Source organism: Ailuropoda melanoleuca, chromosome 12, assembly GCF_002007445.2.
Source record: "Ailuropoda melanoleuca isolate Jingjing chromosome 12, ASM200744v2, whole genome shotgun sequence".
Classification (NCBI taxonomy): Eukaryota; Metazoa; Chordata; class Mammalia; order Carnivora; family Ursidae; genus Ailuropoda; species Ailuropoda melanoleuca.
Genome location: NC_048229.1, coordinates 25,483,366 through 25,497,127, shown reverse-complemented (window position 1 = coordinate 25,497,127; position 13,762 = coordinate 25,483,366). Strand labels below are relative to the sequence as shown.

The 13,762-nt window shown below is 46.9% G+C and overlaps 3 protein-coding genes across 3 annotated transcripts in view; 2 read left to right on the top strand and 1 right to left on the bottom strand.

Annotated features, from left to right (window-relative positions):
- Positions 1 to 3,619, bottom strand: part of LOC100468180 (olfactory receptor 10A7) — a 44,902-nt gene extending 41,283 nt beyond the window's left edge. Inside the window, exon 1 of the mRNA XM_034639537.1 lies at positions 3,205 to 3,619. The gene's annotated coding sequence lies outside the window, so the exon portion shown is untranslated. The remainder of the gene's footprint in view (positions 1 to 3,204) is intronic.
- Positions 3,620 to 3,686: 67 nt separating this feature from the next.
- Positions 3,687 to 10,810, top strand: LOC100467175 (zinc finger protein 2-like). The gene is made up of 4 exons (XM_034639548.1): positions 3,687 to 3,766; positions 5,391 to 5,470; positions 6,825 to 6,951; positions 8,814 to 10,810. The coding sequence occupies exons 2-4, from the start codon at positions 5,438 to 5,440 to the stop codon at positions 9,329 to 9,331; spliced, it is 678 nt and encodes a 225-aa protein (XP_034495439.1). The 5' UTR covers positions 3,687 to 3,766; positions 5,391 to 5,437; the 3' UTR covers positions 9,332 to 10,810.
- LOC117795130 (zinc finger protein 391-like) lies at positions 9,338 to 9,898 on the top strand. Its single transcript, XM_034638062.1, has one exon. It carries the CDS (start codon positions 9,338 to 9,340, stop codon positions 9,896 to 9,898), a length of 561 nt encoding a protein of 186 aa, XP_034493953.1.
- Positions 10,811 to 13,762: the final 2,952 nt, after the last annotated feature.

The window sequence follows — 13,762 nt, the reverse complement described above, 5'->3', positions numbered from 1 at the left end:
CAAACTGAGGACTTCAGAGGGGAGGGGGTGGGGGAAGGGGATAGCCTGGTGATGGGTAGTAGGGAGGGCACGTATTGCATGGTGCACTGGGTGTTATACGCAACTAATGAAGCATCAAACTTTGCATCGGAATCTGGGGATGTACTGTATGGTGATTAACACAATATAATAAAATAAAATTAAAAAAATAAAAAAAAATACAGAAGGTTTAGTTCTCTTTCGTGTAAACATCTGTGCCTGAGGGTGATCCTGGTGTCTCTGTGCCACAAAGTCATCCTGAGACCAGGTTCTTCCTATCTTGTTGCTCTAACATTCCTTAAGTTCTCTTTATCCACAGGGTGGGAAATGGCTCACCAGCACCTCATTCACAATCCAGCTTCAGGAAGGGACATAGAGGAAACAGAGGGCAAGAAACATACTTTCAAGATGTAAACCGGAAGTTGTACAAGTCACTTCTGCTAAAACCCCATTGGCTAGTGCTTAGTCACATGGCTGTCGTGACCTGCAAAGGAGGCTGGGAAATATTGTTTCCAGCTGGGTTGCCATGCATCCACATTAAACTCTAGAAAGAAGGGAAGAACAGTTCCTGTTTTTTTAAATTTTTTTAAATTTATTTTTTTAGAACAGTTCCTAATTTTTAATCATTCCTCCACATCCACTCTTTTGAGCCACCATCTATCTTTTTATTCCATCCTATTATCATGCTTCCAGTTCTTCCTCTGTTCCCAGACCATCTTTACTAGCCACTTCTATATACATTATCTCTAACGTTCGAAACACTTCTGTGATGTGGTTGTAATTCTCTTCATTTTGCAAATAAGGAAAATAAAATTCAGATAGATTTGGTAATTTACCCAAACTTAAGAAGGTAGGGAAAGAATTGATATTTTTTACTCCAGAAGCACTCAGGGTGCTTCTATCATTTTTGAATGATAGAAATTAGGCTGTATTTCTCTATGACTTTAAAAACCTTGGGGCACCTGGGTGGTGCAATCGGTTAAGTGTCTGACTCTTGATTTCGGCTTAGGTCGTGATCTCAGGGTCATGATATCAAACCCCACATTGGACTCCATGCTGGGCATGGAGCCTGCTTAAGATTCTCTCTCCTTCTCCCTCTGCCTCCACCTCTCTAAAAATAAATAAATACATCTTTAAAAAGCAACGACAAACCCTTACTTCGTTAAGACATCTGTGGGGAGGTTTTAGGAGACAGTTGCTGTGCTACCAACATATCCTTGAGAACTGAAGAGTCCTCTTCTACTTGAGAATACCATCCTCTTGATCAAATGCATTACCCTTGGGAGAGACAAATTGTCCAAAAAGACAAAAGGGGCATGTGATGAGCCAGTTAGATTAGACAAATCTTTAGGAATCATTTGGGTGTGGCAGACACACCCTAAGGGGATCACCAATGAATCACATCCTTATATAATCCACTTCTCCCAGTGTGGAAGAAACCTGTGATGTATTTTTAGCCAAAAGAATATAGCAAAGGTGATGGGATGTCACTCCCATAACCACCCGAGATCTACTCAGCAAGACAGAAAACATCCAGGTGCTGGTGAATTCCCTGGGTCCCTGGGTGGCCAGGTCCCTATAATCCTTGAGGTCTCAGCTCCAATGTCACCTCCTCAGAAGGATCCTCCACAACCCTCCCATCCAAAGCATGTCACCTCCTGGTCCCTCTCAATGCCCTCAATTTGTTTTATTATTTACGTGCATTTATCACCCTCTGCAGTTACCTAGATTATTCAGTTTGTTTGTTCTGCCTCAAATCCCATCCCCCTCCCTCCAAATGTAACCTCCATGACAGTGGAGCTCTGTTTTCTTCAATACTATCTCCCGTGTGTGTAGCATACTGTTTGGCACACACTAGGTGATCAATATGCATTTCTCTGAACAAGCAAATGTGACGCAGAACAACAAAAAACAAAAGCCAGAGCTGCCGTGGTGTTAGTTGGAGTCAGAGGGCTAGGACCTCTTAGCACTTAACGGTTTCTTATCCCCTTTTCCACACTTACTTGTGCCACACCTGCACGGCCTCTTTGGGCTCCACAAACCCAGTTCAGACAACCTTTCCCTAATCAAATTAATAAGTGCAGTTGAATCCAAACCACCACTGACTGGAAGATAGTCTCTTATTTTACATTCCACTAAGAAAGAAAAAGACACTTCCAATCAAACTATGACACCCTGTCAATAAAACACATCTTGATCTCCCCTGTTGAAGCGTGCTGCTCAGCCTTCAGATCACAGCTCAAGTAACAATTCCTGATCAGCCCTGCTGGCCAACCTAGTCATTTTCTGTCTATACTCTCTGAACTCCCATTTCTCCAAAATACGCATTGCAGTTTCAATGAACTGTTTAGTCGTTTACAGATCTATCCCCCACTAGAATGAAAGGTGAATGAAGGTAGAGATTACATGTGCTTGTTGCTATTATCCAATGCTGTGCTGCAAAGCCAGCTCTCTGGAAAACAATATTGTAGCATTTGCTAACTGCCATGGAGTAAATAATCTCACCACAGCTGATGTCAAACTAGGAGTCCACAGCCTAACAACAGATATGCAACATTTCTGAACATTTAAAATGAACTCCTGTGTGATGTGCTAGCCCTCTCCAGCACGCAGTTGCCCCAAGACCACGCACTGTGTCTGTGCTTAATAGAAACTCAAAAAATAATTGGTTAGTGAACGAATACATTGATGTTAAACCACATTGAGTGAATACGTAGCAAGTACGTCAAATTTAACACATCTACACGCAGCTCTCTATTCCTCCTCCATACTTGCGCCTTCCCCAGTTTCCGCCCCACTTAGTGGCACTCGGGCAGAAACCCAGCAGGCGTACTGACTTCTCTCTTACCCCTAACTCTTCCCACTACACTCCACATCCTATATGTCCCTCAGTGTGTTTTGAAACCCACGCACTTCACACCAAGCCCATGGCCACCATCCTCACCCAGCGCACCATCATCCCTGTCTGGACTACTGCAACGGTCTCCTCACTCATCTCCCTGCCTTCACTCTTACCTTCCGAAACTCACCCTCCACCCAGAAGCCATGGGTTCCTGTGAAAGTATAAATCAGGCCGCGCCATCCCCCTGCTGCAGCCCTTCAGTGCCCTTTCACTGCCTCGGGCTCTCCAGCCTCCTCCTCTGCACGCTCCCCTGCATCTTTCATAGTGAGCTATGCTGGCGTTACCTCAGTTCTTCAAACACATCAGTCTTCTCTCTGCCTCAGGGCCTTTTGCGCTTGCTCTTTCCTCAGCCTGGAATACCTTTCCCCAAACTGGAGCGTTGCTGCCGCTGCACGTGCTTGAGACTCGCTTCACATGTCATCGCTTTGAAGAAGACCTTCCCAAGCCGCCTCTTTCAGCAGCTACGTCCTTTCCCCTCCTATTGCCTTCCGGTCCCCTAACATTGGCGGAGTATTGCTTCTCACTTCGGAGACAAGGGGTATCAGCTCTGCAGTGCTGGATCGTACCTCCCAGACGAGGGGTCTCACTTCGGAGACAGGGAGTATCAGCTCTGCAGCGCTAGTTTGTACCTCTCAGACGAGGGGAGTTTATCCCGCCGAGGATGAAGCTCCTGCGCCACAGGGACGTAACGCCTGCGCGCCGCTCTCTGGACCACAACTCCCAGAGTGCTCTGCGCCCGGCCGAGAGCGCTTCCGCTTCCGGCCGGGCTGCGTCGGGGGGATCCAAGCATCGCGGGTGTGGAGCGCGCGTGCACGCGTGGTGCGCGTGGCGGGCGAGCGCGCGTAGGTCTGTGCGTGTGTCCTTTCTTGAGTGTGACTTTGTGATCAGTGACTCGGTGCGAGTGTGTGTGTGATGAGGGCGTGTGGTGTCGGGTGTGTCTGTGATCCCGCGAAGTCCGCGTGGTGAGGCGTCGCCGCGTGTTCCCGTGCGGATGCGCCTGGGGCGAGCGACTGGTGCCCTGTGAGTGGAGTGAGGGCGGTGTGTGTGCGCGTGCAAGTGCGGGGCGTTGCCGAGGAACGTTTGTTGTCAGAGTTCAGATGGGATTTCGTGAGTGTCTGAAGTTGTCTCTCAGGGTGTGTGTGTGGTTTTGTCTAGGACTGTCCCTGCCTGCACGAGGCTGGGTGAGCCTGTTGAGTGTTGACAGGGCTTGGTGCGTGAGTGTGAGTTTGTACTCCTGCCTGGGTCTGTGTGACTGACTGAATGCAGATCTGTGTGTGGCGAGGGTAGATTGTAGTTTGTCGTTTTATGGGTTTGTGTGGGATTGAGTGGGGGGCTTTTGTGTGAGGGGGAATGTAGGCCTGTGTGACTTTTGTGACTCTGTGTGATGGAGTTTGGTTTATGTCTCTGATTTTGTGTGGGAGGGGCTTACGTGGTGGGCGGTTTTGTGTGGCTGTTGTGATACGTGTCAGTATGCAATACTGGATGTCCCTGTGGAGAGGGTTACCAGGCACCCACGTGTGTGTGTGGTTGTGCTCGGGCATAAGTATGACAGCGTATCTAAACCACGTGGTCACACTGTAGTGAGCCTTCGTGGCTGTGTGTTCATCTGTAGGTGTCATTGTCCCTTGTGTGTGAGATTTGTAGGGATGCCTGTGAAGTCTTGTTCCTGGATGGTGTGGGTTGTGATGGAACTTACGTTCTAGTGAGAAACAGCAATAAAATAATGCCAGGCACTGATAAACGCTCTGAAGGAAAGACTAGGACAGAGTCTTAGGGGCAGAGTGGACTTAGGGCTAGGTCTACTCATTGAGTTTGGGCAGTTAGAAACACCCTCTTGAGGACGGAGGTCTATGCTCAGCCCTGAATGGTGAGAATAACCTGGAGGAGAAGTGGGAGGAAGAGTGTTGTGTAGGCAGAGGGAAGGTCGAGGACAAAGGCCCTAGAGCAGGAACAAGCTTGGGATGCTGGAGGAACTTCAGGGCAGTGAGGTGGTGAGCAGGTGAGGGCCACCGCTGGTTGACATAAGTTACAAGGCCAGACCTGATGTCGAGAGGTGGGGAAGGGCACTACAGTTCAGGTGACAGGTCACCGCAGTGATACATGGCCAAGAGTGTAGCTGCAGGGAGCGTGAAGAGCTGGGGGCAGTAACACCATCCGCCACAGTAACGAACTCATGCTCACCATGTCCTACAGGTAGATCCTATTCTTATCCCCATTTCTCAAATAAGGAAACTGAGTCTCAGAGAGAGGTCCTAGAACTTGTCCAAAGTCATACAGTTAGTGGGTCATAGATGGGATTCAAACCCAGGTACCTTGTTTCCAGAGTTTGAGTTCTCAGCTTGGATCAGGCTGCAGAAACTTAACCCATTCCTGCAACCCCAGGGATGCGGTCATTCCAGGTCCCACAGGAGGCCATGGTATGATGGCCCAGCTGGGCCTCCTCTCTCACCACTCTTTCCTCCTCCCCCAGCTTGTGTCTCAGGCCTCCACCAGGAGAGGTTCTCTGAAGAGGAGGGCATGGTTCCCGGGTTTGTGACTGCAAGGCCCCAGGTAGGTTGGTCTTTGCTGGTCTTCCCTGGAAGGGCCATTGGGTTCTGAAAGGCAGGCCATCGCTCCTGGTTGTGTGCGGAGCACATGGACCTGGTGCAGTAGTGGTGATGCTGGGTGTGCTTCACTTGTTCGTCAGCAGATATCTGTGGGCCTCCTGTGTGGGGGGCACCCTGTAGGCACCGGGAAGCAGTCCCGTTGAGACTGATGAGGTCCCTGCTTATATGGAGACCAGGAATGATGTGGGAGACACCCAACAAACACACCAGCCTGGTCATTCAGGGGTGGTAAGTGCTGTGGGAGATCCGTGAGTGCACCAAGCAGGGTCAGAGGGCCACATTCAGGGTAGCAACACTAGGCCAGTGTTCCATGACAGCTGTTAGCTGGGCTGAGTAAGGGCGTCCCCTTTGGACAGAGGGATTTCCAGTTTGCCGCCGTCTCTACCCTCCCTGGTGGTCCCCAGCAAATGAATCCTGTGTCAGCAGAGAATTACTTCCATCAGAAAAGGGAGAGATGGAAGCAAGATGAAGGAGGGCCATGCGTTTCTAGAAAGTAGAAGCATTCGGGAAGCCCACTTCATTCATTCCCATTACCTGGCTAGCCCCCATAGGCTCTTGAGTTTGAGATCCCAGAGGTGGGGAGGTGGGTGTCCTACTATGTCATAGTGGAAACACAGCCCATCTAAAGGGGCCACTGTGACCTGGCTCCAGCCTGTTGTCATTGCAGGAATCCAGGCTTTGCAATGTAAAAGTTTCCTGTTTTTCAAGACTGATCATTTGGATTTTTGTACAGATATCCACGTTTTAAAATAGCGGCAGTGCCAATAAATACTGACATCTTCCAGGAGCCATGTGGTGCACACACCTCTTCCCCTCCCTCAGGTCTTTGTCCAGGGTCGCTCTCCTGTAGTCCTTCCTGACCGCTCTAGCTGGCACCTAATCTCCCATCACTCTTGTCCCTCCCTGCCTGTTTTTCTCTGTAGAACTTAGCACCATCTAACATGCTCTGTTTTGCTGGTTTATTGTTTAAGCCTGACCAGAATGTGGGATTCACCAGGGCAGGGTTTTGGTCTGTATCCCCAGTGCCTAGAAAGGTGCCGGGCATAAGTCGGACCCTGTAAATCTTTGTCACACTGAATGCTTTGCAGTTTCGTGTAGAACCCCACAGGGATGCCAGACTCCATGAGTCTGTGGGCTCTTCTAGTTGTTGGACCACCACATGCAGCCTCAGCCATGCTGTGGTGAGTCCTGAACCCAACCTGACCCACTCTTTCCTTTTTTGACTCCCCTCCCAACCCCAGACCCCTTTCCCTATGGCCATGTGAAGGACTAGTCATGCCGTGGCCTCGTCATTCCAGGAGCTGATTGCATTCCAGGATGTGGTGGTAGACTTCTCCCAGGAGGAGTGGGGGCAGCTGAGTCCTGGCCAGAAGGCCCTGTACTGGGATGTCATGCTGGAGAACTACAGGAACCTGGTCTCACTGGGTAAGGGCAGTGAACTCAGATCCCACCTCACTGCATAGAAGCGAGGGGGTGTCAGGAATGTCAGCACCATGTTGGGATGGGGCTCAGCCATTCAGTGTCTCTGAGGGCCCTCCCAACCTCCTTCCCCTGAAGTGTCCACCTCTCTGGATGAACATAATGATAAAGTTAAGGGTGATGCAGGCTTCAGGCATGGCTGGATCCAGGAGCTCAAGTGTTACTTCCTGGCCTTAGTCTTTTTGGTCCTCTATAGGCTCCCACTCTGTTTCTCAGTTCTCTTCTCCTCTCTTGGCTCCACTCCCAGGCTGGCCCCTTCCGCTTCTAGCAGCAACAGGCTTCAGTGACACTCAGTGGTCCCAGCAGGGTGGAAGCCTTCTTTCCCTGAAGTTCTAACAGAAGTTGCATTGACCACGTCTATTCTCTTTCTTAAGCCAATTAGAGGCCAGGGGGTCGAGCTTTTTAATTGGCCACACTTGGGTTACCCATTCTTGGTAGCTGACACCCGCTGAACGCTCATTATATGTTGGCGTATGGCTGGGGTATGTGGGGGAGGGGAAGAGGAGAGCCGAGATGAGGGTCAACAAGGGCCCAGTCAGAGGGTCCCCTTGAAGGGTGCCCACAGAGAGCGTACTGTAGACCTCAGTTCAGTTTAAAGCCCTGTTTATTTCTCTGCCTCTGCCCCTCTCTGCTTCTCCCTCTGGCTCTGTCTCCCACAATCCCTGTGATAGAATTGACTGCCCCTGTGTCTGTGTTCTTCAAACTTGTTTCTCCCACAACCCTGGTAAAAGGTACATTTTACTTCCCAGCCCACTGCACATGCTGTGTATCCATCTGATATAATTGAAACAAAAATTCTATAAAATGATACTTGTCCTTATTATACACAGTGCACTCTGTTACTCCATTCTATTTCGTTTTTTAAAACTTCTTTTCACAACCCACTAAAGCAGTGGTCTCAACCTGGAGTGGTTTTACCCTGAGGTGACATGTAGCAATGTCTGAAGATTTTTTTTTTTTTTGGTTGTCACAGCTGAGAGGGTGCTGTTGGTGCAGAGAGGAAGTGGCCAGGGGTACTGCTGAGCACCCTACAACACCCAGGAGAGTCCTCACAAGAGAGAATTACCTGGCCCAAAATGTCAGTAGTACCAAAGGTGGGAACCTGACTTAGTTCCATGACCCACTGAAGAACAGCAACTGCCTAAAATTGAATGTGCATGTGATACAGCTCCTGAGACCAGGCTGTGAGGTAGTGAGGGCTCACTTCGGCCCACGTGGGCTTCTGAGGCCCCGGTATCCTGGTCGGCCCTTTCCAAGATCTCATCTTCCCAGAGGAGCGAGATTCATCCTTGACATGTTTCTTTCCTCTGTGGGTCAACCCTGCTTTCCCCGATCTTATAATCTGTGCATGCTTCCCCCTTTACCCAGCCTGGACCCAGATATCCAGCCTCACTAGAGAGCTGGTACATCTGTCAGAATTCTCCAGAGAAACAGAACCAATAAACTATATATATTGAGGGATTTACTTTAAGAAATGACTCATGTGTTTGTGGGGCTGGTGTGTCCAAAATGTGTGGGGCTGCCCAGCAGGCTGGAAACAGTCAGAAGCTGATGCTGCAGTTGTAAGACAGAATTTTCTTTCTACGAGTTTTTGCTCTTCAGGCCTTTAGCTGATTGGGTAAGGCCCACCTACATGATCATGGATAATTTCCTTTACCTAAAGTGATTATAAATACTAACCAACAGATTTGTATTTGATTGAAATCACTGGGGACTAGAACATGGTCGGGCTGATAAGTAAGACTAATAGTCACAATGGGCAATGGAGCAGCCATCTTATTTTCAGTGTTCTTTCTCACATCTTACAGGAATTTGCAGTTTTGAAAACTTTATTTCAGACTGGGGCACTGGGCCTGACAACAGGACACCTTCAAAGCATAACATCTCTGAAAAGTCACCCCAAAAGAAAGGACTTTGGAACATGAACTTCATAAAGGCCTGCAAAGAGGACAGCCTCCCCGAGATGCTAGTCCTGGTGAAATCTCTGAGCAGCTTCACAGAGAAGAAGGGCTACGGATGTCCTGAATGTGGGAGAGCCTTCAGTTCCAAATCCTTCCTTACTCAACACTGGCGGATCCACACAGGGGAGAGACCCTACGAATGCAGTGAGTGTGCGAGGGCCTTCAGCCAGAGGGCAAACCTTATTCAGCATCAAAGAATTCATTCTGGAGAGAAACCTTACAAGTGTGAGGACTGTGACAAAGCTTTCAGGCAGAGCTCCTCCCTCAGGGAGCACCAGATCATCCACAGTGGCAAGAAACCATTTCTCTGTAATGAATGTGGGAAAGGCTTCAGCAAACACTCAGCCCTCATCTCCCATCAGTGAATTCACATGGGTGAGAAACCCTATCAATGTAATGAGTGTGGGAAGGCCTTTAGTGATCAGTCATTCTTCAGCCAACACCGGAGGGTCCATAGTGGGGAGAAACCTTATGGATGCAATGAATGTGGAAAGGCCTTTAGCTGGGCCTCATCCCTTAATCTCCACCAGAGAACTCATACAGGTGAGAACCCCTATAAGTGCCCCGACTGTAGGAAACCCTTCTGGTACAGGTCCTCCCTCATCGAGCACCGGAAAACCCACACAGGAGAGAAACCCTACAAATGCAGCAACTGTGAGAAGACTTTCAGCTACAGCTCCTCCCTCAGCCTCCATCAGAAAACTCACACTGGGGAGAGCCCCTATACGTGTAAGGAGTGTGGGGACGTCTTCAGGTACTGCTCCTCCCTGACCAAGCACCAGCGGACCCACAGCATCAAGACACCCTATGAGTGTAAGGAATGTCTAAAAGCCTTTAGTTGTGATTCATCCCTTAAAGTACATCAGAGGATCCATACCAGGGAGAAATCCTACACCGACAGTGAGGGTGAGGAAGAACTTTGTGGCAACTAACGTCCAGCAGTTCTTAATAAAAAATACTATGCACATGGAACCTTCAGATTTCATTTACCCTAAGAGGTCTGAGACATCATATTGTACATTTGTCATGGGGATGTGCCTCGGGGGTCCCCAAAACCACCCCCAAGTTTGGTGACTCAGTAAGAGGACACAAAGGACTCAGCGTATAGTCATACTCATGGCTAAGAGTTACAGCAAAGGGATACAAAGCAAAACCAGCAAAGAGGTGCGTGGGGTGAAGTCTGGAGGAAGCCAGACACAAATTTTCAGGATTCCTCTCCAAGCAGAGTCACATAGGACACATTTGATTCCTCCAGCGGGTTGTGACAACACTGCTTTCCCACCACTTCCTCCCAACATTAAGCTCTTCTTTGACTTCAGGACCTTTGCTCATGCTGTTCCCTCTGTCCAGAATCCTGTCCTCCCCAATGTTCCTTGGTTGACTTCTCATAAGGCCATCTCTTCGGAAAGCTTTTCTTGGACCACCCAGTCTAAAATTAGCCCTCCCATATGGCACTCCCTCTGCCTATTCACCATCTTTTCCTTTGTTGCACATACCACCTTGTTTTGCTTATAACCTTTCTCTTTATTGTACACTGAACTTTGAGAAATACTGGTTCAGGATAAGGTTAAAGAGCTCATATGCCTATGGGGTTGTCAAGCACTTCATGCAAATACAGAATGCCTTCAGGTCAAGCTCACCTCCGGTTCTGCCACAGGCCCGATTAACCCATTTGCACAAAATGCCTGGTACCTGTTTTTCAACCCTTGCCTTAAGCCAGTGTTTTTGGAACTTTAGCTTTCAACAGAACCCCCTGGAGGGCTTATTAAAACAGGGTGCTGGGCCCCACTCCCAGAATCTCTGGTTCAGTAGGAGCCTGAGAATTTCTAAGATGTTCCTAGATGTATTCATTTCCTGTGACTCCTTTAACAAATTGCCACAAACCTGGTGGCTTAAAACAACAGAAATTTCTTCTTTCACAGTTCTGGAGGTCAGAAACGTGAAATCAGTATCACTGGGTCAAAATCAAGATGTCAGCAGGGCCGTAATCTGGAGGCTCTAGGGAACGATCCTTCCTTGCCTCTTCAGCTGCTGGTGTTTTGTGGCTGAATCGTTCTAGTCTTAAACTTGTGTGTGTGTGTGTGTGTGTGTGAGAGAGAGAGAGAGAGATCTCATTCTGCTTCCTTATAAGGATATGTTAGTGGCATTAGGGCCCACCCAGATAATCTCTTCATCTCAAATTCCTTGATCACATCTGAAAAGCCCCCTTTTCCAAACAAGGTAATTTAAAGTTCCATGGATTAGGACCTGATCTCTGTGGGCCGTCACTAGTCTACTACACCAGGTAATGGGATGCTGCTGGTCCAGGGACCACACACTGAGAAACAGTGCTAGGTAAACATGGGCTAGGTAATAGCATGGCTTCGGAGTCACATTGGCCTGACTTGGATTTGGTTATGATACCACCAATTTCTACCTGTGGGAGACTGCCCCTCCCAATCTATTCACTCTAAATCCCTACCTAGTCAAGGCATAAGGATTAGAAACCAACGGAGGATCTGTCCCGTAGTGATTCTGCTATCTCAAAATAGGACCAGACATAGCCCACAAATGTTTCATGGTCCTGTGGGTTTTTTTTTTTTAATTAGTTGCCTCCATTAAAATATTGGGTGACATCACATAAAAACTGAGCATTCCAGCATCTCATGAAAAATCAAAGATCTTGTAACAAGAGGTCCTTTGTTGAGGATTAACCCCCTTCCTCTTCATGAATTTCCCCATCCTGCCCACCTGGCTCCCTCAGGTACACATCATAGTGGAGATTCTTTGCAGCTCAGGTGTCTTCTTCTCTTTATTCCAAGCCTAACATTTTACCTGAGAAGCTAAAGTGAGCCAGATGCCATGTCAGTAGGTCCTGTACTTCTTTCCTCCTTCAAGATCCCACCTGTAGGAGACCTGATGGCCTGGGCACCAGCACTGAACCCAGAGCTTCCCAACTGGGAGTGTCAGTGGGAGGAGAGATTTGAAACTAAGGTGGGGGCATGGCTGACCCACTGAGGTATTCATAAGTATGTGTGTGGGTACACACCCACACACATACCCACACACACTGCTAGGCTTCTCTTGATTTCCCGGAGAAAGGGTCCCCAGCTTACATCAACATTTCAGAAGCATCTGTGGCCCCCAACTGCTTCTGGAAGTCTGGGGTTTGGTTGGCTTGAATGCATGCAGTGGAGCAACACTGAAGTAACCCCATTCCTGGAATGCTGGCTTTTTTTACGAGAACTCTAAGAGAAAAAAGAAAAACCCTACACAAGGAAATCCACAACTGCAACAGTATGTAGGAATAACGAAGGAAAACTTGTGACCTGATGAGAAGTAAACTATAAACTTTGATTGAAAGGACAGTATGTTCCTGGATGCTAAGATTAAATGTAACAATGTTTTTTTCCTCTAATTTATTTATAAGTTCACATCACTAATCATCAAGAGACTTAATTGAAAAACATAAATTTTCATCCAGAAGAATAACAATTATATATTTTTCATATAAATATGCATACATATAAATATACTTTTTAAAGGTACAATGGCAGAAAACTCAAGGCTATAAAAGTTAAGAAGAATATAGATGTAAAATCAAATAGGACAAGTCAATGAAATGAGTAGATGGTCCAGATAATAGATCCTACACTATACAATAATATGACTATGAATCATTTAATAATAATTGATGTTGGAGCAATTAAGAATGGGTAATTTTGATTACTTCACACAATACATCAAAGTCAATTGAAGAGTAGTTAAAATAGATTTGAAAATAAAATAATGAAAACACTGTTTAGAGAAGTTTAGATTTTGTAGGCTTGGAACACGGAAGGATTGAACTATATAAAAAATGAAATCTTGTCAAGAAATAATTCAAAGAAAATGTCAAACAATTTGGGCAAAATATGGCCAAAACGAAGAGAAAGAATTAATATATTTATTATATAAATAGATTATTTAAATTGATAGAAACGTAGTGAGGCCACAAATATTATGCCAAGAGAGGAAAATATTGCTTAACAAACTTAGAGGGAAATGTTCAACCTCCTTAACTAAATAAATGCAATTAAAATTAGATGCCCTTTCCCCTATTAAATTGCCAAAGGAGAAAAATGCTGTTAATACATAATGCCAACAAGGATGTGTGGAACACACACCATCACGTTATAGGCAGCAGTGCAAACTGGTGTGATGTTTTCAAAGGGGCTTGGATGTATGTATCAAGAACTTTAAAACAATCCCACCCATCCTGACCCAGTGATTCCCTTTTGGCAAAACCTATCTGAGGGAAAGAATCCTAAATTTGGAAAAACATTTAAGCACCAACATGTTCACGACAGTGTCATTTACAACTATGAAAAATCAGAACTTCCATGTGGGGCTCCACATGGAAAGCTCTGGAGCAGCTGTTAACGAGGTGCTAACAGACAAGGAGGCGAGATAGCAGGGTGTAGGGTGTAAGATAAGATCTGCACTACTGCACGCAGAGTGATCACAGCTCTATGAAAACCATAAACACCTTATAAGAGGTAATACAGTCACGTGGGTAGAAAAGTGAAAAGGCAGACAGACTGTGAAAACCAGATCTTTCCCCATTACTCCCCAGAGGCAACTACTTTCATGAATCTAGTAATTATTTTTAAATTATAAGAAAATGGTGTTCATGGTGTATGGGGCATTGTGGGGGCAAAGGGAAGAGACCTCTGCCTTTCCATAAAATAGGAGTTGTCTTTAATGAGCCAAGTATTACTTTAAATATAAAAACATTAATCCTTCAGAAATGCCTACTTTAAAAACCATGGAAAGAG

Excerpts from the sequence above, each read along its gene's own strand:
- LOC100467175 (XM_034639548.1), top strand. The coding sequence starts at position 5,438 with ATGGTTCCCGGGTTTGTGACTGCAAGGCCCCAG. Across the intron at positions 5,471-6,824 it reads TTGTGACTGCAAGGCCCCAG|GAGCTGATTGCATTCCAGGA; the intron begins GTAGGTTGGTCT and ends TCGTCATTCCAG. Across the intron at positions 6,952-8,813 it reads CAGGAACCTGGTCTCACTGG|GAATTTGCAGTTTTGAAAAC; the intron begins GTAAGGGCAGTG and ends CACATCTTACAG.
- LOC117795130 (XM_034638062.1), top strand. The coding sequence starts at position 9,338 with ATGGGTGAGAAACCCTATCAATGTAATGAGTGTGGGAAGGCCTTTAGT.